Source organism: Cherax quadricarinatus, chromosome 60 (assembly GCF_038502225.1).
Source record: "Cherax quadricarinatus isolate ZL_2023a chromosome 60, ASM3850222v1, whole genome shotgun sequence".
Taxonomy (NCBI): Eukaryota; Metazoa; Arthropoda; class Malacostraca; order Decapoda; family Parastacidae; genus Cherax; species Cherax quadricarinatus.
Window position 1 is genome coordinate 8,543,783 of NC_091351.1, and position 26,969 is coordinate 8,570,751.

The following is a 26,969-nucleotide window of genomic DNA, read 5'->3' on the forward strand; positions in this document are numbered from 1 at the left end:
GGGGAGTATACCTGGAGAGGATTTCGGGGGTCAACGCCCCCGCGGCTCGGGAAAACTCAACCAGGTACCCCTCTAGGAAGAGTTGGTGTTAATTTACTCGTCAGGGGGAAAAAATTAACCTGACACACGTCTTTATCGAAGAGGAATGTCGTAATACCATGGCTGGAAAGAGAATAAAAATTTAGAGCTTTTTAATCACGTAGATATCCTCTTCGTTGTAACTCCTGGGTGGGGTCACAGCATTTCAACCAACGTAAGTATATTGGTTTGGCCATAAAGGTCCAATGTGAGACTGTCACACCTGAATGAAAACGTGATTATTTGACTGTCGGGTTTATTATACGCTCGTTGGGTCTTCGTTTCGGGGACGAGCTACTCTACCCCATGTCTGCCAGCACTCGGTAACCCCAGGGGTCGAACATCAAAATGGTATACAATACCGACAGGTTGGTAGGTAAGACACATAGGCAACAGTTAGGCAACTTTATTCCGAAACGTTTCGTCTACACAGTAGGCTTCTTCAGTCGAATACAGAAAGTAGGTAGGAACAGTAGAGATGTGAAGACGATGTAATCAGTCCATCACCTCAAAATTCTACGACTTCAAGGGTGAACATTAAAATGGTATAAAATACCGACAGGTTGTTAGGTAAGACACATATGCAACAGTTAGGTATCTTTATTTCGAAACGTTTCGCCTACACAGTAGGCTTCTTCAGTCGAGTACAGAAAAGTTGATAGAAGCAGAAGATACTTGAAGACGATGTAATCAGTCCATCACCCTCTTCATCGTCTTCAAGTATCTTCTGCTTCTATCAACTTTTCTGTACTCGACTGAAGAAGCCTACTGTGTAGGCGAAACGTTTCGAAATAAAGATACCTAACTGTTGCATATGTGTCTTACCTAACAACCTGTCGGTATTTTATACCATTTTAATGTTCAATCTGTCAGACACTGCAACACAAGGGTATCTTGGTACAGACCTACAATCAACTTCGACAACCTCTACTAGTGAGAACGGCTGGATTTGAGAGGGACCTGACCTCCCAACATCTGAGTTCTTACCTCTTCTAGTGACCTACGTCTCACCTCTTGGCGCTATATAAGGCTCCATCCTGTCACTTCATCTCCATATTGTTTCATACTATGGAACAATGCTCTTCTCCAGACTGAGGGACTGACCACCTCAAAACTTTAAGGGTGATGGACTGATTACATCGTCTTCAAGTATCTTCTGCTTCTATCAACTTTTCTGTACTCGACTGAAGAAGCCTACTGTGTAGGCGAAACGTTTCGAAATAAAGATACCTAACTGTTGCATATGTGTCTTACCTAACAACGACTTCAAGGGTGATGGACTGATTACATCGTCTTCACATCTCTACTGTTCCTGCCTACTTTCTGTATTCGACTGAAGAAGCTTACTGTGTAGGCGAAACGTTTCGGAATAAAGTTGCCTAACTGTTGCCTATGTGTCTTACCTACCAACCCCATGGGTCAGAAGACTGTATAAGTTTTATCTGAGAAAATCTACAAACGTTTTTCACAAAGAATATTTTTTTTTCAATAGTTCTGAGGGCTTAGATTTTTCCAGGGATACACCAGTAATAACTCACATAGATTAAACCTGGAACTATCCTAGCAAAATCCAAGAGTGTGACTTATGGGGGTCGAGAGTATAACACCCCATTCTGCCTGTATTCAGTCCCATTTCTTGCCTCGTGAGAGATGTCCCGCAGCTCCCAGGTCCATCTATTAATGTATGGAAAAATTCATCATCTTCAATTACTCGCGTGATGGGCGACCAGCCTTGCGAGTCGACAAGATCAGGAAGAGCACTTAGGAAGGTTCTTGTGGTCGTGGTGCACCTCAGCCACCCACGGCACGCGGGCGGTTCTCTAGTGTGTCCTCCTCCGTTGGTGGGCCAAGCCCAGATTCTAATCTTGGGCTTGGGACGTATGAAGGTGCTTCAGATGGGTAGAATGGGTAACCACAGGAAAAACATAATTTAACTGAAATACATTCTAGTCTGCAACTTATGAAAGCAACGCACAACGTCTAAACTATTTGCAACAACGGTGAAAATTAGAAGGTCTGCAATGAAAAAACGTGACAAATATAGATAAAAATAAAGAAAAAGTTGTTGGGTAATTAATCCAGAATAACCCAAGAAAGCGGCACATAGCTGGGGGTATTTTCGTTGGTACTTTATAAGCTTTCTTCTAGGATGCGACCCGTCTGCCCATAACAGTTACGCAGTGCATTTCGGGTAGACTTAAGATTAAAATTATAACGGACTAGTTTTGTATAAGAGAAGGTACTACATGTAAAGTAAAAGTACACAAGTGCAATTAATGTGACATTTTATTGTGGCAACGTTTCGCTCTCCAGGAGCTTTGTTAAGCCGTTACAAACACTACATAGACACAGGCATAGACATAGATATAGGCTTAGAGTGAGGTGTAATACTAGTGGTAGTAGTAGTAGTAGTGAAATAAGTAGTAGTAGTAGTGATATAAGTTGTAGTAGTAGTAGTATCACTACTACTACTACTACTACTACCATATTGTATCACTACTACTACTATCACTAGCAATGCACCTCACTCTAAGCCTATATATGCCCTCTGTGTCTACGTAGTGTTTGTAACGGCTTAACAAAGCTCCTGGAGAGCGAAACGTTGCCACAACAAAATGTTACATTAGTTGCATATGTGTTCTTTTATTTTACATATTATGGGTAATTCTACCAACATATATACATAGTACATTAAGTTCATGTGAAATAATGAAATTTATAAGGAACTAGAAAAGAAAATGTTGCGATTTTACCCACTTGTTATCCAGATAGTGAAAATGATGTGCATGTATCAGCATCACTTGTTACAATGTTCATAATTGGGTGATTGGTCCGGTATGTTCATTGTTGTGTTCACTGAAGGTAGGAAAGACGGCATCTACTTCTGCCTATGCAAAACTTAAACAATTTAAAAACATAAGAAAGGCGGAATAGTGCAGCAGGCCTACCGGCCTATACTTGGCAGGTCCTTGTCAAGCCCAAACTGTATTAGGTCTAAATAATAAATTGCTTATATATTAGCATACGTCAGAAAAGGTTAATAGGGAGTTTTGGTCCTGGTCAAAACTCGCACATTATATTGTTGTGTAAATTACAAATATGTTGTGTGTAACCTGGCAACAATTATTGTTTCTTGTGCAACTTTATATTCTGGAAGATTTTTGCGAAAAAAATGCATTTATTTTTGGTATGAACGGCACACTAGAGCTAATTATCAGTTAGTGTCGAGTGGTGTAACGTGGCTGGCCAATCACAGCAGGGTAAACAAAGACGCATCAGAAGGTAAACAAAGACGCATCAGAAGGTAAACAAAGACGCATCAGAAGGCAAACAAAGATGCTTTAGAAGGTAAACAAAGACGCATCAGAAGGGAAATAAAGACGCATCAGAAGGTATACAAAGACGCATTAGAAGGTAAACAAAGACGCATCAGAATGTAAAAAAGACGCTTTAGAAGGTAAACAAAGACGCATCAGAAGGGAAATAAAGACGCATCAGAAGGTAAACAAAAATGCATTAGGAGGTAAACAAAGACGCATCGGGAGGGAAACAACGACGCATCAGAAGGCAAAGACGCATCCGAAGGGAAACAAAGATCCATCAGAAGATAAACAATGACATATCAGAAAGGAAACAAAGACGTATCAGAAGGTATTATTATTATAAAGGTAAACAGAGACGCATCAGAAGGGAAAGAGACGCATCAGAAGGTAAACAAAGACGCATCAGAAGGGAAACACAGACGCATCAGAAGGGAAACACAGACGCATCAGAAGGTAAACAAAGACGCATCAGAAGGGAAACAAAGACGCATCAGAAGGTAAACAAAGACGCATCAGAAGGGAAACAAAGACGCATCAGAAGGGAAACAAAGACGCATCAGAAGGGAAACAAAGACGCATCAGAAGGGAAACAAAGACGCATCAGAAGGGAAACAAAGACGCATCAGAAGGTAAACAAAGACGCATCAGAAGGGAAACAAAGACGCATCAGAAGGTAAACAAAGACGCATCAGAAGGGAAACAAAGACGCATCAGAAGGGAAACAAAGACGCATCAGAAGGGAAACAAAGACGCATCAGAAGGTAAACAAAGACGCATCAGAAGGGAAACAAAGATGCATCAGAAGGGAAACAAAGACGCATCAGAAGAGAAACAAAGACGCATCAGAAGAGAAACAAAGACGCATCTCATATCTTCCACGGTAGGTTATTATTATTTTCACAAAATAAATCCGCCTAACCCACCCCACATAAGAAATAAATTAACGATGAGCTCAGATCAGGACCTGAAAATAAGTGAAACAAAATTATTTTTTTTCCAATTTTAAATTATTTTTGTTTTGTTTTTGTCTACACATATGGTACTATGTATGATAATCTATGTAACTGTATTTGTGTACCTGAATAAACTATCATGAAGATTTTGAACAAGGGCTACTAGCTTAAAAATAGAGAAAAATGTTATATTTAAAGCAAAGCAAACAAAGATTACGTGATATTGAGATAATTATAATAAGAATTTGTATGTTTGTTAAAAGCCGTAATATGCATGAAAAACTTTCATACCACAAAAGTTTGGCGCAAGATATTTTTCTCTGCTTTCTTTAATAAATAAACACAGCTGCGGCACAAATGGGGAAAAATAATTTAAAGAATTCACTATTTCATTAGTTAAATCATACTATTAAATATAGATGTCGTTATTAGAGTAACCGTAGTGGTTTATAATACAAATAATTTTAGGTTGTTACCCCCCAAGACTGTCCTGTTTGTTGACAAAGTAACTCGAAGATGTGACGCTGGAAATACACAATTTTTCGATCATGGTAAGCAATGCCCCACATTTTTGCACATCTGGAGTACATTTTTGGCGTGCATGGAGGGGTGAGAGGGGCGTGGAGTGGCGGAGATGCATATTAATGCGGTAATAAGCTGGTGTTGGCGACGCTCTGGCAAAATGGTGAGACGTACTCGAGCCGACCAACTGCTGCCATGATGCTCTTTTATGTTTTATTTCATAGTTGTAAGGTATTTCCTCACGGGATATTGATATATTTTAGGCGAGAGGTCGAGGGGTGTTCGTAGGGTGACTGCTGCAGTCAGTGCTGAACGACAGTTAAGCTGTGGAGTGCTGTATATTAGGTCGAAATCAAGGACCCCAATGGAAAATCAAAGACCCCATTGGAAATTCAAGGACCCCAATGGAAATAAGTCACATTGTCTGACTTTTTGGGGGTTATCCTTGGTAATTTACACATGTTACCATGTATGATAATTTGTGTAACTGTATTTATACGTACCTGCACCTAAATAAACTTAGTTACCTACTTACTGACCCCAATGGAAGTCAAGGACCCCAATGGAAGTCAAGGACCCCAATGGAAGTCTAGGACCCCAATGGAAGTCAAGGATCCCAATGGAAGTCAAGGATCCCAATGGAAGTCAAGGACCCCAATGGAAGTCAAGGACCCCAATGGAAATCAAAGACCCCAGTGGAAGTCAAGGACCACAATGGAAGTCAAGGACCCCAATGGAAGTCAAGGACCCCAATGGAAGTCAAGGACCCCAATGGAAGTCAAGGACCCAATGGAAGTCAAGGACCCCAATGGACGTCAAGGACCCCAGTGGAAGTCAAGGACCACAATGGAAGTCAAGGACCCTAGTGGACGTCAAGGACCTCAGTGGAAGTCAAGGACCCCAATGGAAGTCTAGGATCCCAATGGAAGTCTAGGATCCCAATGGAAGTCTAGGATCCCAATGGTAATAAGTCACTTTGACTTTTTTGGGGTTATGCTAGGTAATATACACTATGATAATTGTATTTACGTATACCTGTGCCTCAATAAACTTATTACCACTGATGCCACTGGAGGTCGTTAGTGGTGTCCTACACTGGTGGTCTGGTGTAGGGAAAGTAGGACTAGCTGACCTAAGGTAATCCAACCTCATCTGTGCCTCGTCTATATGTACAGCTTGTGCTGGAGGTGAATAAAACGCAGGTGCGATACTTTGATATCTCAGTGGAAATGTTTATCATCTTGTGATCCTCTCAAGGGATGTTCCCTGATGCTGGTGAGGGGCTCTTGATCTAGGAAATTGGATTTTTAGTCCAGTTCCCTGAATTGAACCCCTCCCCCAACAGGTACTATATAATCCCTATGGATTTATTGCTCCCCATAATATAATAATGTAATCTTAATAATAATAATCTTTATTTCTATAAGTACATGTACAGTGACATACTACTATATAGGAAGCCCCTTGTTATGTAGAGCATTTTGGGCGAATTAGGTCAGTTTTGTCCCAGGATGCGACCCACACCAGTCGACTAACATCCAGGTACCTGTTTTACTGCTAGATGAACATGGGCAGCAAGTGTCTTAAGGAAACACGTTCTAATATTTTCCAGCCATACTGGGGATCGAACCTTGAACCTCAGTGAGTGAGCTGAGTATGCTAGCGATCGAGGTATGGGGCACCTCTTGCAATTACTCTAACATTTTCCCTTATCACTAGGACCCCAGGGGATATAGGTGAGCACAAATAGGAAACAAATAGGATCAAGCCGCCTCCACCACGTTTTGCACAGCATGAGCCACGTGGGTTCCACGTTTAACATGAATCAAACAAAACAAACACAAGGACCCCAGTGGAAATAAGTCACTTTATCTGACCTTTTTGGGGGGCTATCCTGGGTAATTTACACTATGTATGATAATTGTACTTATGTGTACCTGTACCTAAATAAACTTATTAATTTTTCTCATAAGATCAGAAATTTTTCAATGTAGTGCTCATTGTGGCAGTAGTAACTTCCATGGTAAATTTTATACTATATACATTAAGCCATTATCTGAAAAAGTTTAAAATGTAATTTCTTTGAAGTATTTTAATTTTATTTATCTTATTGGTTTAAAATTGTTTCAGATGGATATAGGAAATAAGGTGCCAAATAAATGGCCGAAATTGCTGGATATGACGAAGGACGAATGTCGGAAAGCTCTTCGTGCTTTAGGTGAGATTAACCTCTGGCATTTTATATTTTCATTGATGACATCATTATTTTGTACAAGCTATGTGAAAAATAAACTTCAATACCTTTGGCACTTTATATTTACATTATCACAAGAGCATGCTTAACAAATAGGTCTTTATTAGTATATCATAACCCATAAAATCTTGTATGATTATTTTACCCAAATAACCCTCATATGGGAGAAAGAAACTTATGACATTGCACTCTCCTATGTTTACCTGGAGTTTACCTGGAGAGAGTTCCGGGGGTCAACGCCCCCGCGGCCCGGTCTGTGACCAGGCCTCCTTAGGTCAGTGTCCCAGGATGCGACCCACACCAGTCGACTAACACCCAGGTACCCATTTTACTGATGGGGAACATAGACAACAGGTTGAAAGAAACACGTCCAATGTTTCTACTCTGGCTGGGAATCGAACCCAGGCCCTCACCGTGTGAAGCGAGAGCGTTAACCACCAGGCCACCAGGTTATATGTGTATTGTTCCAGTTATGGTATTGTACCTTTGTATTCTTTATGATTCTCTTTTTCTGTGATACATTCTTAATTTGTAATACAGTACTGGTATATAATTTTTTTTTTTTTGGCCTCTTATGTATACCTCTGTTTGTGTCTGGATTTTTCTGTAGGATGCAAATAAGTTTGTATTGGAATTTAACTCAAGATGTAGAGCACAACAGCATACAAGTTTTCTTCATTTTTTCCTTTGTTTGTTGGAACCATTATACAGTGGACCCCCGGTTAACGATATTTTTTCACTCAATAAGTATGTTCAGGTGCCAGTACTGACCGAATTTATTCCCATAAGGAATATTGTGAAGTAGATTAGTCCATTTCAGACCCCCAAACATACACGTACAAACGCACTTACATAAATACACTTACATAATTGGTCGCATTTGGAGGTAATCGTTATGCGGGGGTCCACTGTATATGCTGTTTTGTACTGTATGTTGGTTTCTAACACATTTGATAAAATTATGATATTCAACTAAATTTTATATATGGAATGTGCAATATATGAATTTTTTCAATATTTTGTGCAAATTAATAAAATAACTTTTGTTAGCAATATTGCTTATTCCTTGTGCAATGGTTTGCTTTCTTTACAGTACACTATTCCATTTCCCTTTAATTTGGAGAGTTGCAAGTGGAATTTTGAGGTGCATTTCTTCTCTGCATATATGGCCATATGACACCTGCAAATTATTATTCTGTCATTAGTACCTTATTATAATTTTAATCCTCAAATATATAGCAATTTTTTCTTATTTCTCTCATTCCACATCAGTTATCAATAAATCCAGCCATTTTTATGTATGGTATTAAAACATTATCAGTACATTATCACTCATCATAAAAGTACTATACACAAAAATGTTCAGGTTTATTACTTTTTTCTATGCGGCTGCATATGCATAATTGAATAGTGAATATTTTATTTTTTTGTAAACTTTCATTTTGCAGAACAAATTGTCCATCTTGATGCATTTGCTCCTGATGCCTTCAAGTAGTACAGAGAAACTTTTAGATAGTTATTAATACAGTATTTTTGTTTTCTTTTGGCCTTGCATTTGATGTGTGTTATAAAAAAATAATGATATACAGCCTCTCCTCATGTAACGACAGAGTTCTGTTCCTAAGACCATGTTAGTAAGCAAATTCGTCACTAAATAAGGAGCATACCATAATGGTAGTGGGTTTGTATCAACCATCTTTGATATTGTTTTAATGTCACCTTTGCACCATTGATAACATTTCTGGTATACAGTGGACCCTCGACCAACGATATTAATCTGTTCCAGAGAGCTTGTCCTTAGCCGAATTTATCGTTAGCCGATTTAATTTTTCCCATAAGAAATAATGGAAATCCAATTAATCTGTTCCAGACACCCAAAAGTATGAAATTTTTTTTTCACATGAAATGTACATTTTCCTACACAGAAAAACAAGGATACATGCACAGTAAATACTACATGAAGAATGAATGACGCTTACCTTTATTGAAGGTTTATTGGTGAGTGATCAGATGGGAGGAGGGGAGATGGAGGTGTATTATTTTTTGGAAGGGGAATCCCCTTCCATAAGGACTTTAGGTACCAAGTCCTTTTCCGGGGTTACTTCCCTTCTTTTTTTAATGCCACTGGGAACAACTTGAGAGTCACTGGACCTCTGTCGCACCAAAAATCTGTCCATAGAGCTCTATACCTGGCGTTCCTTTAAGATTTTTCTAAAATAGGCCACAACATTGTCAAAGTCACCAGCACGGCTTGCAATAGCTGCGTCAGGGTGATTTTCATCCATAAAGGTTTGCACATCAACCCACTTTGCACAAATTTCCTTATTCGTTGAAGAAGGCAACTTCCTCCATCTCTCTCTCCCCTCCTCTGAAGGAGTTTCCTCAGTTGTGGTCTCTTGCTGTTGCAGATGCTCTTGCAGCTCATCAGTGGTTAGTTCTTTATTGTTGTCCTCCACCAACTCTTCCACATCCTCCCCACTAACCTCCAACCCTATGGACTTCCCCAATGACACAATAGATTCCATAACTGGCATAGGCTCCTCAGGGTTAGCCCCAAACCTTTCAAAATCTCTCTCTCGTACACATTCTGGCCAGAACTTCCTCCAAGCAGAGTTCAAGGTCCTGTTAGTCACTCTCTCCCAAGCCTTACCTATAAGGTTTATGGAGTTGCGGATACTAAAGTGATCTTTCCAAGAGTCTCTTGGGGTCAGTTGAGTGTCTGAGGTCACTTCAAAGCACTTTGGAAACACTGCTTTGGTGTACAATTTTTTTAAATTTGAAATGACCTGCTGGTCCATGGGCTGGAGGAGAGGAGTGGTATTAGGAGGCAAGAACTTCACTTTTATAATACTCAAGTCCCCCGCAATTTGCTCTGGCAAGTCTTGAAGGATGAGTAGGAGCATTGTCTAATACCAGGAGGCACTTGAGGTCCAATTTATTTTCCAGGAGGTAATTTTTCACAGTGGGGCCAAACACATGATAAAACCAATCAGAAAATGTCCCTAGTGACCCATGCCTTACTGTTTGCCCTCCACATCACACACAAATTAGCCTTGACGACATTGTTTTTCTTGAACACACTGGGAGTTTCCGAGTGATACATGAGTAGAAGCTTCACTTTGCAAACCCCTCTAGCATTACTACAAAACATGAGAGTTACCCTGTCTTTCATATGCTTGTGTCCTGGCAATGCCTTTTCCTCCTGTGTAATGTAGGTCCTGTTTGGCATTGTCTTCCAAAACAGGCCTGTTTTGTCACAATTAAACACTTGTTGGGGTTTTAATTTTTCAGTGTCTATGTACTCCTTGAATTCCTGCACATATTTTTCAGCCGCTTTTTGGTTCGAACTGGCAGCCTCACCATGCCTTATCGCACTGTGTATGCCACTACGATTCTTAAATCTCTCAAACCAAGCTTTGCTGGCCTTAAATTCACTAACATCACCACTAGTTGCAGGCATTTTTTTAATTAAATCATCATGCAACTGCCTTGCCTTTTCACATATTATTGACTGAGAAATACTATCTCCTGATATTTGTTTTTGGTTTATCCACAACAACAACAGTCTCTCAACATCTTCGAGTATTTGCGATCTCTGTTTCAAAAACATACTTGCACCTTTCACAACAACAGCTTCCTTGATTGCCTTTCTGTTGGCCAAGATTGTAGCGATGGTTGATTGGGGTTTGTTTTACAACCTGGCCAGCTCGGAGGCATGCACTCCACTTTAATACTCTGTAATTATCCCCTTCAGTTTGATTGTAATTCTCACCCTTTTACCACAGGGTTGGCACTAGCTTTCTTCGGGCCCATGGTGGCTTATTTAGCAGTTACAAGCACTAAAAACACTGGAATAATATGAAATGTATTGAATGTATGCGTGTAACCGACTGCCCTGGCTTGTAGACAATGGCACACTAACTGAACGCAGGGCAGCTGAGGCATGCTCAGGCCAGACGGACGCATGGACGCGTTCGGGATGAATGTTGTTAGTCGAGTTTTTCATCGTTGGTCGGGCCAAAATGTTTACACTCAAATGCATCGTTAGGCGATTTTATCGTTAGATGATGTCATCGTTGGTCGAGGGTCCACTGTATTTTTAAATGTTTATACAGTTGTGCACTGTTCAGTAGGGCCCCACTTATATGGCAGGTTAGGTTCCACGCTACCGCTGGAAAGCGGACATCGCCCCAAAGCAGTACGCCATTCATTTCCACTTATAAATGCATATAAATGCCAGATAATAAGTTTACACTAATATATTAAGTTAGCAGTAGAACTAGGCATTAAAAAAACTATAAAAAGTAAAATGCACACAATACACTCATTACTACTTACCTCAAAATATTTGTAGTCTTAATGTAGGGTGAACGAAGAATAGTATTTATTTGTAGAAAGTCAGGTGTGGTAGGTATGGTAGCTCTCCTGGCCACCCCAACCATATTTACTATACTACAGCAATTAAAGTATCCTAGAGCAATAAAACGCATGTACAATACACTCATCACTTACCCTAAAATATTTGTAGTCCTAATGTAGGGTGAAAGTTGAGTAAACAAGATAAAAACGAATAAACGAGAGAGAAAGAATGAGTAAATGAGAGAGGACAGAGCCGCAGAGTATGTAAACAAAGATGAACACGGCTGGTGGGTTGATATATGTTCATTTCCATATTTGTAAAGCTTATATCATAATACAAACACCTTACAAGTCGTCTCCACGTTGGTACAGTAGAATAAATAAAGAGCAACACTACCATTCTCATGTAACACACCATGTATAGAAGGAATGACACTCGGAGTGAGGGCCAAAAGGAATAATTCTCTACAGTTATCCCCAGTAATACCATTGTGTACACATTTTCTTTGGTGCTGAACTAGAGAAAACATTATTCTTTCCGACACTCCAGCAAGACAACTGGAAAAACATCTCATATTTATGTTAATTTATTCTATTGTGGGTGTATTTATCATGTTTATATGTTACATAGCATGTTTAGTATATAATTTTGGAAAAATGTCATAGATGGATTAAGCAAAATGTCTATACAGTGGACCCTTGACTGATGCTATTAATCTGTTCCTGAGAGCTCATCGTTAGTCAAAATTATCGTTAGTCAAGTTAATTTTCCCCATAAGAAATAATGGAAATCAAATTAATCTGTGTAGGACACCCCAAAGTATGAAAAAAAAATAGTTTTTACCACATGAAATATTAATTTTAATACATACAAACTGAAGAAGACATGCACAGTTACATGACACTTACCTTTATTGAAGATCTGGTGATGATTGATGGGATGGGAGGAGGGGAGAGTGTTGATGGTCTTAGTGTTTAGAAGGGGAATCCCCTTCCATTAGGACTTGAGGTGGCAAGTCCTTTTCCGGGGTTACTTCCCTTCCCTTTAAATCTCTCAAACCAACCTTTGCTGGCCTTAAATTCACTCACATCACCACTAGTTGCTGGCATTTTTTTAATTAAATCGTCATGCAACTTCCTAGCCTTTCACATATGATCGCTTGAGAAATGCTATCTCCTGCTATCTGTTTTTCGTTTATCCACACCAGTAACAGTCTCTCAACATCTTTGAGTACTTGCGATCTCAGTTTCGAAAACATAGTTGCACCTTTGGCAAGAACAGCTTCCTTGATTGCCGTTTTCTTGGCCACAATAGTAGCGATGGTTGATTGGGGTTTTGTGTACAACCTGGCCAGCTTGGAGACACGCACTCCACTTTCATACTTAGCAATGATCTCTTTCTTCAAATCCATAGTAATTCTCACCCTTTTTGCTGTAGGGTTGGCACTAGAAAGAAGCTTTCTTTGGGCCCATGGTGACTTATTTTGCAGGTGCAATCACTAAAAAGGCTGTGATAATATGAAATGTTCCGATTGTGTGCTTGGAAGCGACCGCGGTGGCTGGCTGGCTTGTAAACACTGGCCAGAAGTGGACGCGTCTCAGACGGAACGAATAGTGTTGGTCGAGTTTTTTAGCGCTAGTCGAGGCAAAAATTTTGTGTTAAAATGTATCGCTAGTCGGATTTATCGTTAATTGATGCCATCGTTGGTCGTGGGTCCACTGTATTAATGTTTTGTACAACTTTTAATGTGCCTCAGAGTGATTATTATTGTGTGTTATTATTATTATCATTATTAATATGGTGTCTTCAAGACTAATAAGACACTCTTAGTGATTTTAACATGTACCTGCATGCCAGCACAGTGTGTAAGTTTACTTAGGTACAGGTACTGTACACGTAAGTATAATTATCAGAGAATTCGTAGTTTGGAAGTTAGGAGGAGGTGCGGGATTGCCAAAACTGTTGTCCAGAGGGCTGAGGAAGGGTTGTTGAGGTGGTTCGGACATGTAGAGAAAATGGAACAAAACAGAATGACTTCGAGAGCGTATAAATCTGTAGTGGAGGGAAGGCGGGGTACGGGTCAGCCTAGGAAAGGTTGGAGGGAGGGGGTAAAGGAGGTTTTGTGTGCGAGGGGGCTTGGAGCTCCAGCAAGCATGCGTGAGCGTATTTGATATGAGTGAATGGAGACAAATGGTTTTTAATACTTGATGTGCTGTTGGAGTGTGAGCAAAGTAACATTTATGAAGGGATTCAGGGAAACCGGCAGGCCGGACTTGAGTCCTGGAGATGGGAAGTACAGTGTCTGCACGCTGAAGGAGGAGTGTTAATGTTGCAGTTTTATAAACTGTAGTGTAAAGCACCCTTCTGGCAAGACAGTGATGGAGTGAATGATGATGAAAGTTTTTCTTTTTCAGGCCACCCTGCCTTGGTGGGTATCAGCTGATGTGTTAATAAAATAAAAAATGTATATAATTTGAAATAACTTTAAAACACTTTAAATTTTGGAAAGTTTCCAGACATGATGGGGAGTTGTGCTCACAGAGAATGTAAACAAACCGGGTGGGACATGGTGACCATGTTAGAAAGTCAGGTGGGGGGAGCTGTATAGCAAGTTTTGGCCATAATTTGAAATGTCCATATTAGTGGAATGCCGTAAAGCGGGGCTCTACTGTATATTGTAATGAACAGAATAGAGGAAATCAGCTCTAATATACATTATTTAGGTATGCATACTGGTCAGAAAACCCGCCGTAAGTCCGAGTCGTTGGTAAATGAGTACGTCGTTAAGTGAGGAGAGGCTAATTTATTTTATGATTTTAAACTACTTGAATAATTCTTGTTAAGTCAGTGTTTATTGTTCTAACATTTTATGCTGTATGGCACTAGTAGGTTTACGGCTTTATTTTGATTATAATAATAATAATCAAATGTTTTATCACCTTTCTTTATTGGAGTTATTTTATATATCACGTAAATTATCTACATTCCACAGAACTAACCACTTACAGCCAAGTTGTATCAGTCTTACGAGCTCAAGGAGAACTTACTAAGGAGAAGAGAAAGCTACTAAATGACCTTCAGACAATATTTTCCATCACCCTTGAAAGACACCGTGCAGAGATACGGAGAGCAGTTAATGATGAAAAACTCAACACTATTGCAGACACGTAAGTTGTTAGGGGGGATTATTTTCTTTGCAAAACTCGCATTTTTTTCCATGGTTATCAACTTTTTAATACCAGCCATTTATTTCCAAGGTATGGTGACCCAAAAAGGGAAACATATTCATTATTGTTTATTCTCTAGCTGTCTTGCAAGATGTTCTTAAACAACACTATTTAAATGATATACTGCACTTATCTGCAACATTCCCCATGCATATTTCAGAGCACAACCTTCCGACCATTCCTGGGATGACTGCTACCCATTATACTTTCCTCTCTGTCCCCCCTCTATCCTTTCTACATAGCCAAACCATTTAAACAAGCCTTCCTTATGTCTTGTTCTAGTGGGATTTGTGGGTCATCTAGCAGTGATGGAGAACGTGAGGGAATCTTGGGTGTTATCATTTTTTTCAAAACAAGGCATTTTTTATACTTCTTTCAGAGGTAATAATTGAATGTTAGGTAGTATTCCAATTATAAACTACTGTGCACTGTAAGAGTTTTGTACTGTAATATGGTTTGTTTTTTGAAACTCAGTTTTAGTATAATTCTCATTTACATATGATATACTGTACTGTTTTTAGACTATACATATACAGTGGACCCCCGGTTTACGATATTATTTCATTCCAGAAGTATGTTCAGGTGCCAGTACTGACCGAATTTGTTCCCATAAAGAATATTGTGAATAAGATTAGTCCATTTCAGACCCCCAAACATACACATACAAACGCACTTACATAAATACACTTACATAATTGGTCGCATTGGGAGCTGATCGTAAACCGGGGATCCACTGTACTTTGTAATAAATGTCCTATTTTGGTTCCTTAATTACAAATATTTGTATAGCCTAGCTGGGCCTAACACAGGAGTTGAATGGGCTGTAGAGGGTAGACGTTTGATCCCACTCATGCCCAGGGTTCCTCCACAAACATCGTACACTGCAATAGCTACGAGGATGGCCCTTTTGTATTATGGCATCAACGCAAAAATGCCTCCACCAAATACAACAGCATTATATGGCAAAATGGATGGTAAGTCAAACATTGCTCTTGTTAATGTATACAATAGTATTCACCTTATTAGATCTGTGGTTTGTCAGAAACTTAATAAATTTTTGAGCTCTTGCATATATCTTTCATTTGACAGTTTAATCACCTCAGTTAGTTGAAAGATTAATTGTCGCTGGTACAGAGTGGAAGTTGTCATAGATATTGCATTCTACAGTAATGGACTGGTGCTGTTATATTAGCTAAGTTATTATCCATTATGGCAGAAAGAAGGTTTAGTGCTTCCCCATGAATATAATAATGATTATAGCAGTATACATGTACAGTAAACCCCTGTATGAAGCAGTATATATATATGTATATATAATTCTTATAAACACTGAAGAACATGCAAGAAACTTATGCTATGTTCCAGAACTGATATACATTTTTTCGAAGACTAAAGGGTACTGTGCATTCCTTACCATACAATTTGCCTGCCCTGACTACCTGAATTTGAGATGCTGACTACCTGAATTTGAGATGCTTTAGGATATGAGGTTACTAAACAGACCTAGCATATGCAATTTCACTAGAAAGCTAAATAATGTACACCGTGTTGTACTTATTAAAATTTTTGAGCACTAAGTTTGCACTTCTTTAAAGCCAAAAGAAAATGATCATCGTAAAGAATTCCAATTTATGGTCCGATTTATTTTACTTAAAAGTGAACATGCCACACATGCTTCAAAAAGTTGTGCAAGACAGGTATACAATACTGACAAGATGAAAGTTAAGATACTTGTGCAACATCGGGTTGTCTTTATTGTAGATGTTTTGCCATCCAGTGGCTTTATCAATACAGATTCTTGGATATAATAAGAAAACAGAAGAACTATATGCAAAAGATGAGGTAATCAGTCCCTCAGCCGTGGAGGTGTTTAGAGCACCGTGGTTGTAGAGATTCTAAAGCAGAGGCAAGGAGACTGGCTCTTATATAGGCGTCAGTGAATAGGGACGTGTAGCAGACGAGAGCATGGTCACTGGTAGGCGGGATTCCCCAGTGGAAGTAGGTCCTACCCAAATTGATGGGTTAGTTGTAGTAGCCGTGAAGAAGGTCATGTAGATGTCCTCTGAACCAAGATTCCATGATATTGCATTGCCTGACAAGTATACAATACAAACAAGATGAAAGTTAAGACGCTTGTGCAACATCTGGTTATCTTTATTGTAGACGTTTCGCCATCCAGTGGCTTTATCAATATAGATGTTGCACAAGTGTCTTAACTTTCATCTTGTCGGTATTGTATACCTGTCTTGCACAACTTGTCAGGCACTGCAACATCATGGAATCATGGTTCAGAGGACATCTACATGACCTTCTTCACGGCTACTACAACTAACCCATCAATTTAGGTAGGACCTACTTCCACTGGGGAATCCTGCCTACCAGTGACTATGCCCTCGTCTGCTACACATCCCTATTCACTGACGCCTATATAAGCGCCAGTCTCCTTGCCTCTGCTTCAGAATCTCTACAACCACGGTGCTCTAAACACCTCCAAGGCTGAGGGACTGATTACCTCATCTTTTGTATATTGTTCTTCTGTTTTCTTATTATGTCCAAGATTCTGTATTGATAAAGCCACTGGATGGCGAAACGTCTACAATAAAGATAACCAGATGTTGCACAAGTGTCTTAACTTTCATGCTTCAAAAAATCATGTACAAAAATGTAAATTTTTTGGTGAATCAAGAATGGATTATGGTTTATACATGAATTAACAGTATAAAACATAGAACTCTGTATATATTTTATTACATACAGTGCTGCTCTAATAAGTGTATTAATAATTAAAGCTGATTTTTAAATTATTGCATATTTTTTGTTCCTCATACCCTCAGATCTTGGTGCTGAATCTGATGACACGGACTCTGAGGAGGAGACAGAAGGACTTAGATTTATCCAAGGTGCTATGGTACCTCAACAGTACAACAGTGATCAGGGATCATATACCACACTGCCAATGTCACAGGCTCGTTTATCTAAGCTGCCACCGTAAGTACATATACAGTTGTATGATCCTTGTGGGTTGAGCACTTCTGATTGTAATAATAATAATATACAAATTCAAACTTCATAACATTCTTAGTGTGTGCCACTCGCTGTTTAAAAACTCATTTTTTAATACATTTGCATTGCAATATTAGTGACTAGCTCATTTGATATTCCTGACATTTTTCGCTTGGTTAGGTATACAGTGGACCCCCGGTTAACGATATTTTTTCACTCCAGAAGTATGTTCAGGTGCCAGTACTGACCGAATTTGTTCCCATAAGAAATATTGTGAAGTAGATTAGTCCATTTCAGACCCCCAAACATACACGTACAAACGCACTTACATAAATACACTTACATAATTGGTCGCATTCGGAGGTAATCGTTATGCGGGGGTCCACTGTACTTACAATACAGCCTCTCCTCACTTAACAACGAAGTTCTGTTCCTAAGACCATGTTAGTAAATGAATTTGTCGCTATAATGGTAGTGAGTTTGTGTCAGCCATCTTTGATATTGTTTTAATATCACCTTTGCCCCATTTATAACATTTCTAGTATACTTTTAAATGTTTATACAGTAGTGTACTGTATATTGTAATAAACAGAATAGGGGAAATCAGCTTTAATATACATTATTTAGGTATGCATACTGGTCAGAGAGTGTGTTGTAAGTCCGAGTCATTGGTAAACGAGTATGTCGCTCAGTGAGGAGAGGCTGTATATGCAGTTTCCATTAGGTATGTCCTTGTTCTTGATCCTTCACTGTCTTTGTCTGTTTTGTTTATGCCTTGGAGTTTTAGTGTGTTGAAATTATAACACACCCTGTTTTATGTTCTTCCATAAACCAAAGATCTAACTTTCAGTATTTTAGTGGCTGAGAGGGTCATTCTCTTTCACAAGATCTGAATAAATCAAGCAGATTGAGGGACAAGTGAATGATGCAATTTAATGAAGATAAATTCTGCCTAACGGAAAGAACAGAGAGTGAAATCAATCAGAAGAATGGGGATAGAGATCTAGGAGTAATTATAGTATGTACTACAGATTGTATCTGAAGAGCTCTTCATGGGAGGCAGAGACTGAAAGTATTTCTTTACTAATAGTTGCAGTGAAGTAGAACCTCTGTTCATTAGTTACATTTTCAGGCTTTACTAATGAATTCCATTTTTATTTTTTATTCATATAATGAATTTTTATTCAAACCAAACAATAGAAGATTTACTGTTATGCAGTATTGTAATAATTGTATAAATAATATCAGAACATTTGTGAACGTATATTAGACCCACCAGCAGGCGTGTATTAGATGTGTGAGGTCATTTGTTTACCCTTGAACATCAGCAAAAATTTAACATTTCTGCTACTTTGAGCTCAGTTTCAAGCCATTTCCAGTACTAAAGCCAATCAAAATCATCTCTATTTCTGTATTATATCTTCTGTTCTATCAAATGAGACCAAGAAATTGCAAATACAACTATAAAACACACATGAAAAAACACTGCAAAGTCGCTGTTTTAATTGAAAACTACGGTCTGTTTTTTTTTTCCTCTCATTATGCACTATGTGCTGCAGGATTTGTTTTATGTGGTGCACACATACCACATAGATGTATTCTCTCATCAAGGCCAAAATTTACCGCTCACAGCTTATCAGAGTGAGCTGAGCTCATGATGTAGATCTACAGTTTGGACCCTCAACGTAAAGCTATAGATCTACGGCACGGACCCTCAAGGGGTTAAGTGGCTGTATTATTTTAGGGATATATTTTTTATATTTCAAGTTGGATTTTAATATATTACAGGAAAGAGAATCGGGAAAATCGAGAAGCTCCACCTACCACATCATCAGGAGGGAGTAGTGGCCCTGTGAGTGTTGGCCTTGGGAGTGGTGGTGGTGGAGGTGGAAGTAGTGATAAAAGAAAACGGAAGAGATCAACTTCCACCGAACACCCCCTTCCTCCTCCACCCCCTCCCCCAGCTCCTAGGGAACTTCCTCCCGCATCTGGGACACCCACCAAGCAGGTCAGAACATAAACAGATTTTATTATATTATATTTACCTCAAAAATGAAACAAAATTACTACATACCTGTGGGATGGGACAGAGAATTGGTAAAAATGCATCTTTCTTAATGCTGTCTTGGTGCCAGATGATGGGATGTATGTAGTTTCACTTTGTTGAAGGCACAGGTTTTTTCCAGAGCTAGTTTACTACTGATAAATATTTATGTGCCAAGTATATGAAGCTAAAAACAGTGGTGAATTATTAAAGCTATTAACCAAATTGTCTTCAGTACAGTCACTGTGGCCTGACTGGCAAAGCTCTCGCTTCTTACACGGAGGGCCCAGGTTCGATTCCCGGCAGGGTAAAAACATTTTGACGGGTTTCCTTACATCTGTTGTTCTGTTCACTTAGCAGCAAATAGGTACCTGGTTGTTAGTCAAATAGTGTGGGTCGCATCCTGGGGGACAAGATTGAGGACCCCAATGGAAATAAGACAGACAGTCCTCGATGATGCACTGACTTTCTTGAGTTATTGTGGGTGGCTAACCCTCCCGGGTTAAAAATCTGAACGAAATCTTATCTCTTATCTTATAAATGACTCTCACAGATTGCTAAGTATGTGAATTCCAGAGATGATCTGTACATTATATATTTTTTGGCTTTCCTTGACATTTTTATGACTTTCCACATATTTTTTTTAACACTTCTGCAATATTCTCTCCCCATTTCTTGTGTTTTTTGCTTCATTCTTTATAGATCTATTTGCTAATACATCCACTCTTCAGTGTATTGGAATACATCCACTCTTCAGTGGCTGTATTCCAGGGAGTACAGTCTTAAGGACTTTAGGTTTAATTTAAGTGTTTAGCTGGATTCATTTATGCTCATCATAATTGTATGTGTAAAGAAACTTAACCCTTTAACTGTGGAATAGTCTGAAAAAAAAAATTCCTGTGTGTGGGAAAATTTTGGAAAATAAAATACAGGCTCTCCTCACTTAGCTACGTACTCGTTTACGGATGCCTCGGACTTACAATAGGCTCTCTGACCAGTATTTATACCGGAATAATGTATATTAGAGCTGATTTCCTCTATTCTGTTTTTTCAATATACAGTACACTACTGTATAAACATTTAAAAATACGTATACCAGAAATGTTATAATTGGTGCAAAGGTGACATTTAAACAATTTCAGAGATTGTTGACACAAACTCACTACCATTGTAGTACGCTCCTCGCTTAGTGACGAATTTGTTAAACAACGTGGTCTTAGGAACGGAACTCCGTCGTTAAGTGAGAATAGGCTGTATTTTTTCTTACAGACCGATGGAGCTTGTTTTCCTGAATTGAATAAGACTTAAAATGAGTGAAATCTGATAAAATTTATTATTTTATGGTGTGTTGAAGTTGGTGAAAAACAATCACTAATTGGCAACAGCGACATAAAAGCACCAGTGATGTTTGCATTTTACAATTTATTGACGCTATGATGTGATTAATTCCTGTTTTTTTTTAATTGCTTTTAATATGTATCACTATATAGGTAGTAGGTTGGTAGACAGCAACCACCCAGGGAGGTACTACCGTTCTGCCAAATGAGTGTAAAACGAAAGCCTGTAATTGTTTTACATGATGGTAGGATTGCTGGTGTCTTTTGTCTGTCTCATAAATATGCAAGATTACAGGTACGTCTTGCTACTTCTACTTACACTTAGGTCACACTACACATACATGTACAAGCATATATATACACACCCCTCTGGGTTTTCTGCTATTTTCTTTCTAGTTCTTGTTCTTGCTTATTTCCTCTTATCTCCTTGGGGAAGTGGAACAGAATTCTTCCTTCTTAAGCCATGCGTGTTGTAAGAGGCGACTAAAATGCCGGGAGCAAGGGGCTAGTAACCCCTTCTCCTGTATAAATTACTAAATTTGAAAACAGAAACTTTTGTTTTTCTTTTTGGGCCACCCCGCCTGGGTGGGATATGGCCGGTTTGTTGAAAAAATAAAAAATGTGTCACTATATATACTAGTTTCTTATTAAAATAGATGTGTTTCAGGGTGTTTTAGCAATTCAAACAATTCAAACACTTGGAACAGTTGGTATATATATGGGATGACTGGTTTTTATTTATTTTTGTTTTTTATTGTTTTGGTCTTTTAACCCTTTGACTGTCGCAACCCCAAATCCTGAAGTGTCTCCTGGTGTCGAAAAATATTTAAAAAAAAAAAGTTATTTTTTCTTATGAAATGATAGAGAATCTTTTCCCGATGGTAACGACACCAAAAGTACGGAATTTGATTGAAAACTTACGGAATTACGCTCTTGTGAAGTTAGCGACCTCAGCGATATTTACGCATCGGCGATTTCGCCCACTTTGAGCCCTATTTTCGGCCAATTCCACTGTTCGAGTTGACCAAACTCATAGCTATTTCTTTAGAGCTCTATTAGTTCTATCGATTGAGTAAAAGAAACTTCCCATTTACCGATTTCAACTACCCAATAAAGTGATGAGAATTTGACAATTTGGCCAACCAATTTCATGCAAATTAAAAAATATGTCAATTTCAAAATGGGGTCCAGAATAAACAATGCAGACATTCCTAACACTAAAATAACATTTTTCTCTGTTCATCAGTCACGTCTCCAGGCCCCTCTTATATTACTCTTGCTTTCTATTTTGAACTTTTATTCACACAAAAAATAGAAGATTTGCTGTTATGCAGAGTACTGCAATATTGTAATAATTGTATAAATAATGCCAACCCATTTGTGACTGCGTATCAGAATGGCTAGTTGGACATTTATCGGACAATGACGTCATTTGTTTACTCTTGAACATGGGCAAAAATCGAACATTTCTGCTACTTTGAGCTCCAAGGTTCTTTTCATAGTAAAACCAATCAAAATCACCTCTATTTCTATAATATGTTTTCCATTCTATCAAATGAGACCAAGAAAATGAGAATACAACCATAAATACCTTATGAAAATACACCTCAAAGTTGGCATTTGAATCCAAAAACACGGTCGGAGTTATTTTTTCTCATGCACTGCGTGCTGCAGGATTTTTTTTATACTGCGCACACTGACCACACAGACCCATTCTCTCACATGTGGGCCTACCAGCTTTCTCCCGCTTGATTTGAAGCCGCTAGAATTTTTGAGTATATATACGTCAAACACATTGGCTTGTAAGACGTATATATATGACCGAAACAGTCAAAGGGTTAAGGCTGTGTACAAGGAATTCTTATAACATTACAATTTATTAGCAACTTTTCACTACTTTTTTTTTCTAATAAGATTTTTGGTTTACTGTACATATTTGGTATCAGTTGTTTTGCTTTATTTTTTTTTTCTGTTTACAGTTTGTGTTGGTGGTTAATCAACAATTATGAGGTGATCAGACATATTAACTTAATCTTCGTTTTTTTAATCAGATGGGTGGTATGAGTCGCCCAGTGCCTGGACCACCTATGAAGATCACGGTGACAGGAAATGTGGCCCGTGGAACACCTGGTACACCAGTATCTACTCTTGGGGGCCACACACAAAAGGTATATATCTACATATTATTTTTTTTATTATCACACTGGCCGATTCCCACCAAGGCAGGGTGGCCCGAAAAAGAAAAACTTTCACCATCATTCACTCCATCACTGTCTTGCCAGAAGGGTGCTTTACACTACAGTTTTTAAATTGCAACATTAACACCCCTCATACATATATATATATATATTTTTTTTTTTTTTCAACAAGTCGGCCGTCTCCCACCGAGGCAGGGTGACCCAAAAAAGAAAGAAAATCCCCAAAAAGAAAATACTTTCATCATCATTCAACACTTTCACCACACTCGCACATTATCACTGTTTTTGCAGAGGTGCTCAGAATACAACAGTCTAGAAGCATACACATATAAAGACACACAACATATCCCTCCAAACTGCCAATATCCCAAACCCCTCCTTTAAAGTGCAGGCATTGTACTTCCCATTTCCAGGACTCAAGTCCGACTATATGAAAATAACCGGTTTCCCTGAATCCCTTCACTAAATATTACCCTGCTCACACTCCAACAGATCGTCAGGTCCCAAGTACCATTCGTCTCCATTCACTCCTATCTAACACGCTCACGCACGCTTGCTGGAAATCCAAGCCCCTTACCCACAAAACCTCCTTTACCCCCTCTCTCCAACCCTTTCGAGGACGACCCCTACCCCGCCTTCCTTCCCCTATAGATTTATATGCTTTCCATGTCATTCTACTGTGATCCATTCTCTCTAAATGACCAAACCACCTCAACAACCCCTCTTCTGCCCTCTGACTAATACTTTTATTAACTCCACACCTTCTCCTAATTTCCACACTCCGAATTTTTTGCATAATATTTACACCACACATTGCCCTTAGACAGGACATCTCCGCTGCCTCCAACCGTCTCCTTGCTGCTGCATTTACCACCCAAGCTTCACACCCATATAAGAGTGTTGGTACTACTATACTTTCATACATTCCCTTCTTTGCCTCCATAGATAACGTTTTTTGACTCCACATATACCTCAACGCACCACTCACCTTTTTTCCCTCATCAATTCTATGATTAACCTCATCCTTCATAAATCCATCCGCCGACACGTCAACTCCCAAGTATCTGAAAACATTCACTTCTTCCATACTCCTCCTCCCCAATTTGATATCCAATTTTTCTTTATCTAAATCATTTGACACCCTCATCACCTTACTCTTTTCTATGTTCACTTTCAACTTTCTACCTTTACACACATTCCCAAACTCATCCACTAACCTTTGCAATTTTTCTTTAGAATCTCCCATAAGCACAGTATCATCAGCAAAAAGTAACTGTGTCAATTCCCATTTTGAATTTGATTCCCCATAATTTAATCCCACCCCTCTCCCAAACACCCTAGCATTTACTTCCTTTACAACCCCATCTATAAATATATTAAACAACCATGGTGACATTACACATCCCTGTCTAAGACCTACTTTTACCGGGAAGTAGTCTCCCTCTCTTCTACACACCCTAACCTGAGCCTCACTATCCTCATAAAAACTCTTTACAGCATTTAATAACTTACCACCTATTCCATATACTTGCAACATCTGCCACATTGCTCCTCTATCCACTCTATCATATGCCTTTTCTAAATCCATAAATGCAATAAAAACCTCCCTATCTTTATCTAAATACTGTTCACATATATGCTTCAATGTAAACACCTGATCTACACATCCCCTACCCACTCTAAAACCTCCTTGCTCATCCGCAATCCTACATTCTGTCTTACCTCTAATTCTTTCAATTATAACCCTACCGTACACTTTTCCTGGTATACTCAGTAAGCTTATTCCTCTATAATTTTTACAGTCTCTTTTGTCCCCTTTCCCTTTATATAAAGGGACTATACATGCTCTCTGCCAATCCCTAGGTACCTTCCCCTCTTTCATACATTTATTAAACAAAAGTACCAACCACTCCAACACTATATCCCCCCCTGCTTTTAACATTTCTGTCATGATCCCATCAGTTCCAGCTGCTTTACCCCCTTTCATTTTACGTAATGCCTCACGTACCTCCCCCACACTTACATTCTGCTCTTCTTCACTCCTAAAAGATGGTATACCTCCCTGACCAGTGCATGAAATTACTGCCTCTGTTTCTTCCTTAACATTTAAAAGTTCCTCAAAATATTCTCGCCATCTACCCAATACCTCCATCTCCCCATCTACTAACTCCCCTACTCTGTTTTTAACTGACAAATCCATATTTTCCCTAGGCTTTCTTAACTTGTTTAACTCGCTCCAAAATTTTTTCTTATTTTCATTAAAATTTCTTGACAGTGCGTCTCCCACTCTATCATCTGCTCTCCTTTTGCACTCTCTCACCACTCTCTTTACCTTTCTTTTACTCTCCATATACTCTGCTCTTCTTATATATATATATATATATATATATATATATATATATATATATATATATATATATATATATATATATATATATATATATATATATATATATATATATATATATATATATATATATATATATATATATATATATATATATATATATATATATATATATATATATATATATATATATATATATATATATATATATATATATATATATATATATATATATATATATATATATATATATATATATATATATATATATATATATATATATATATATATATTTATTTATTTATTTATTTATTTATTTATTTATTACGTAGAATGAAAGGGGGTAAAGCAGCTGGAACTGATGGGATCATGACAGAAATGTTAAAAGCAGGGGGGGATATAGTGTTGCAGTGGTTGGTACTTTTGTTTAATAAATGTATGAAAGAGGGGAAGGTACCTAGGGATTGGCGGAGAGCATGTATAGTCCCTTTATATAAAGGGAAAGGGGACAAAAGAGATTGTAAAAATTATAGAGGAATAAGTTTACTGAGTATACCAGGAAAAGTATACGGTAGGGTTATAATTGAAAGAATTAGAGGTAAGACAGAATGTAGAATTGCGGATGAGCAAGAAGGCTTCAGAGTGGGTAGGGGATGTGTAGATCAAGTGTTTACATTGAAGCATATATGTGAACAGTATTTAGATAAAGGTAGGGAAGTTTTTATTGCATTTATGGATTTAGAAAAGGCATATGATAGAGTGGATAGAGGAGCAATGTGGCAGATGTTGCAAGTTTATGGAATAGGTGGTAAGTTACTAAATGCTGTAAAGAGCTTTTATGAGGATAGTGAGGCTCAGGTTAGGGTGTGTAGAAGAGAGGGAGAATACTTCCCGGTAAAAGTAGGTCTTAGACAGGGATGTGTAATGTCACCATGGTTGTTTAATATATTTATAGATGGGGTTGTAAAAGAAGTAAATGCTAGGGTGTTCGGGAGAGGGGTGGGATTAAATTATGGGGAATCAAATTCAAAATGGGAATTGACACAGTTACTTTTTGCAGATGATACTGTGCTTATGGGAGATTCTAAAGAAAAATTGCAAAGGTTAGTGGATGAGTTTGAGAATGTGTGTAAAGGTAGAAAGTTGAAAGTGAACATAGAAAAGAGTAAGGTGATGAGGGTATCAAATGATTTAGATGAAGAAAAATTGGATATCAAATTGGGGAGGAGGAGTATGGAAGAAGTGAATGTTTTCAGATACTTGGGAGTTGACGTGTCGGCGGATGGATTTATGAAGGATGAGGTTAATCATAGAATTGATGAG

The 26,969-nt window shown here is 38.5% G+C and overlaps 1 protein-coding gene across 3 annotated transcripts in view; it reads left to right on the top strand.

The window, feature by feature from the left end:
• Positions 1-4,829: 4,829 nt before the first annotated feature.
• The window catches only part of LOC128694492 (BRCA2-interacting transcriptional repressor EMSY), a 97,307-nt gene continuing 75,167 nt past the window's right edge, over positions 4,830-26,969 (top strand). For all 3 annotated transcript variants that reach the window (XR_011393671.1, XM_070097912.1, XM_070097913.1), the window contains exons 1-7: positions 4,830-4,905; positions 7,007-7,094; positions 14,483-14,657; positions 15,507-15,691; positions 17,552-17,705; positions 19,509-19,728; positions 23,153-23,269. Coding sequence is in view for 2 of the 3 variants with exons in the window: in XM_070097912.1 (XP_069954013.1) it covers positions 4,903-4,905; positions 7,007-7,094; positions 14,483-14,657; positions 15,507-15,691; positions 17,552-17,705; positions 19,509-19,728; positions 23,153-23,269 (942 nt within the window). In the remaining variant the exon portion in view is untranslated. The remainder of the gene's footprint in view (positions 4,906-7,006; positions 7,095-14,482; positions 14,658-15,506; positions 15,692-17,551; positions 17,706-19,508; positions 19,729-23,152; positions 23,270-26,969) is intronic.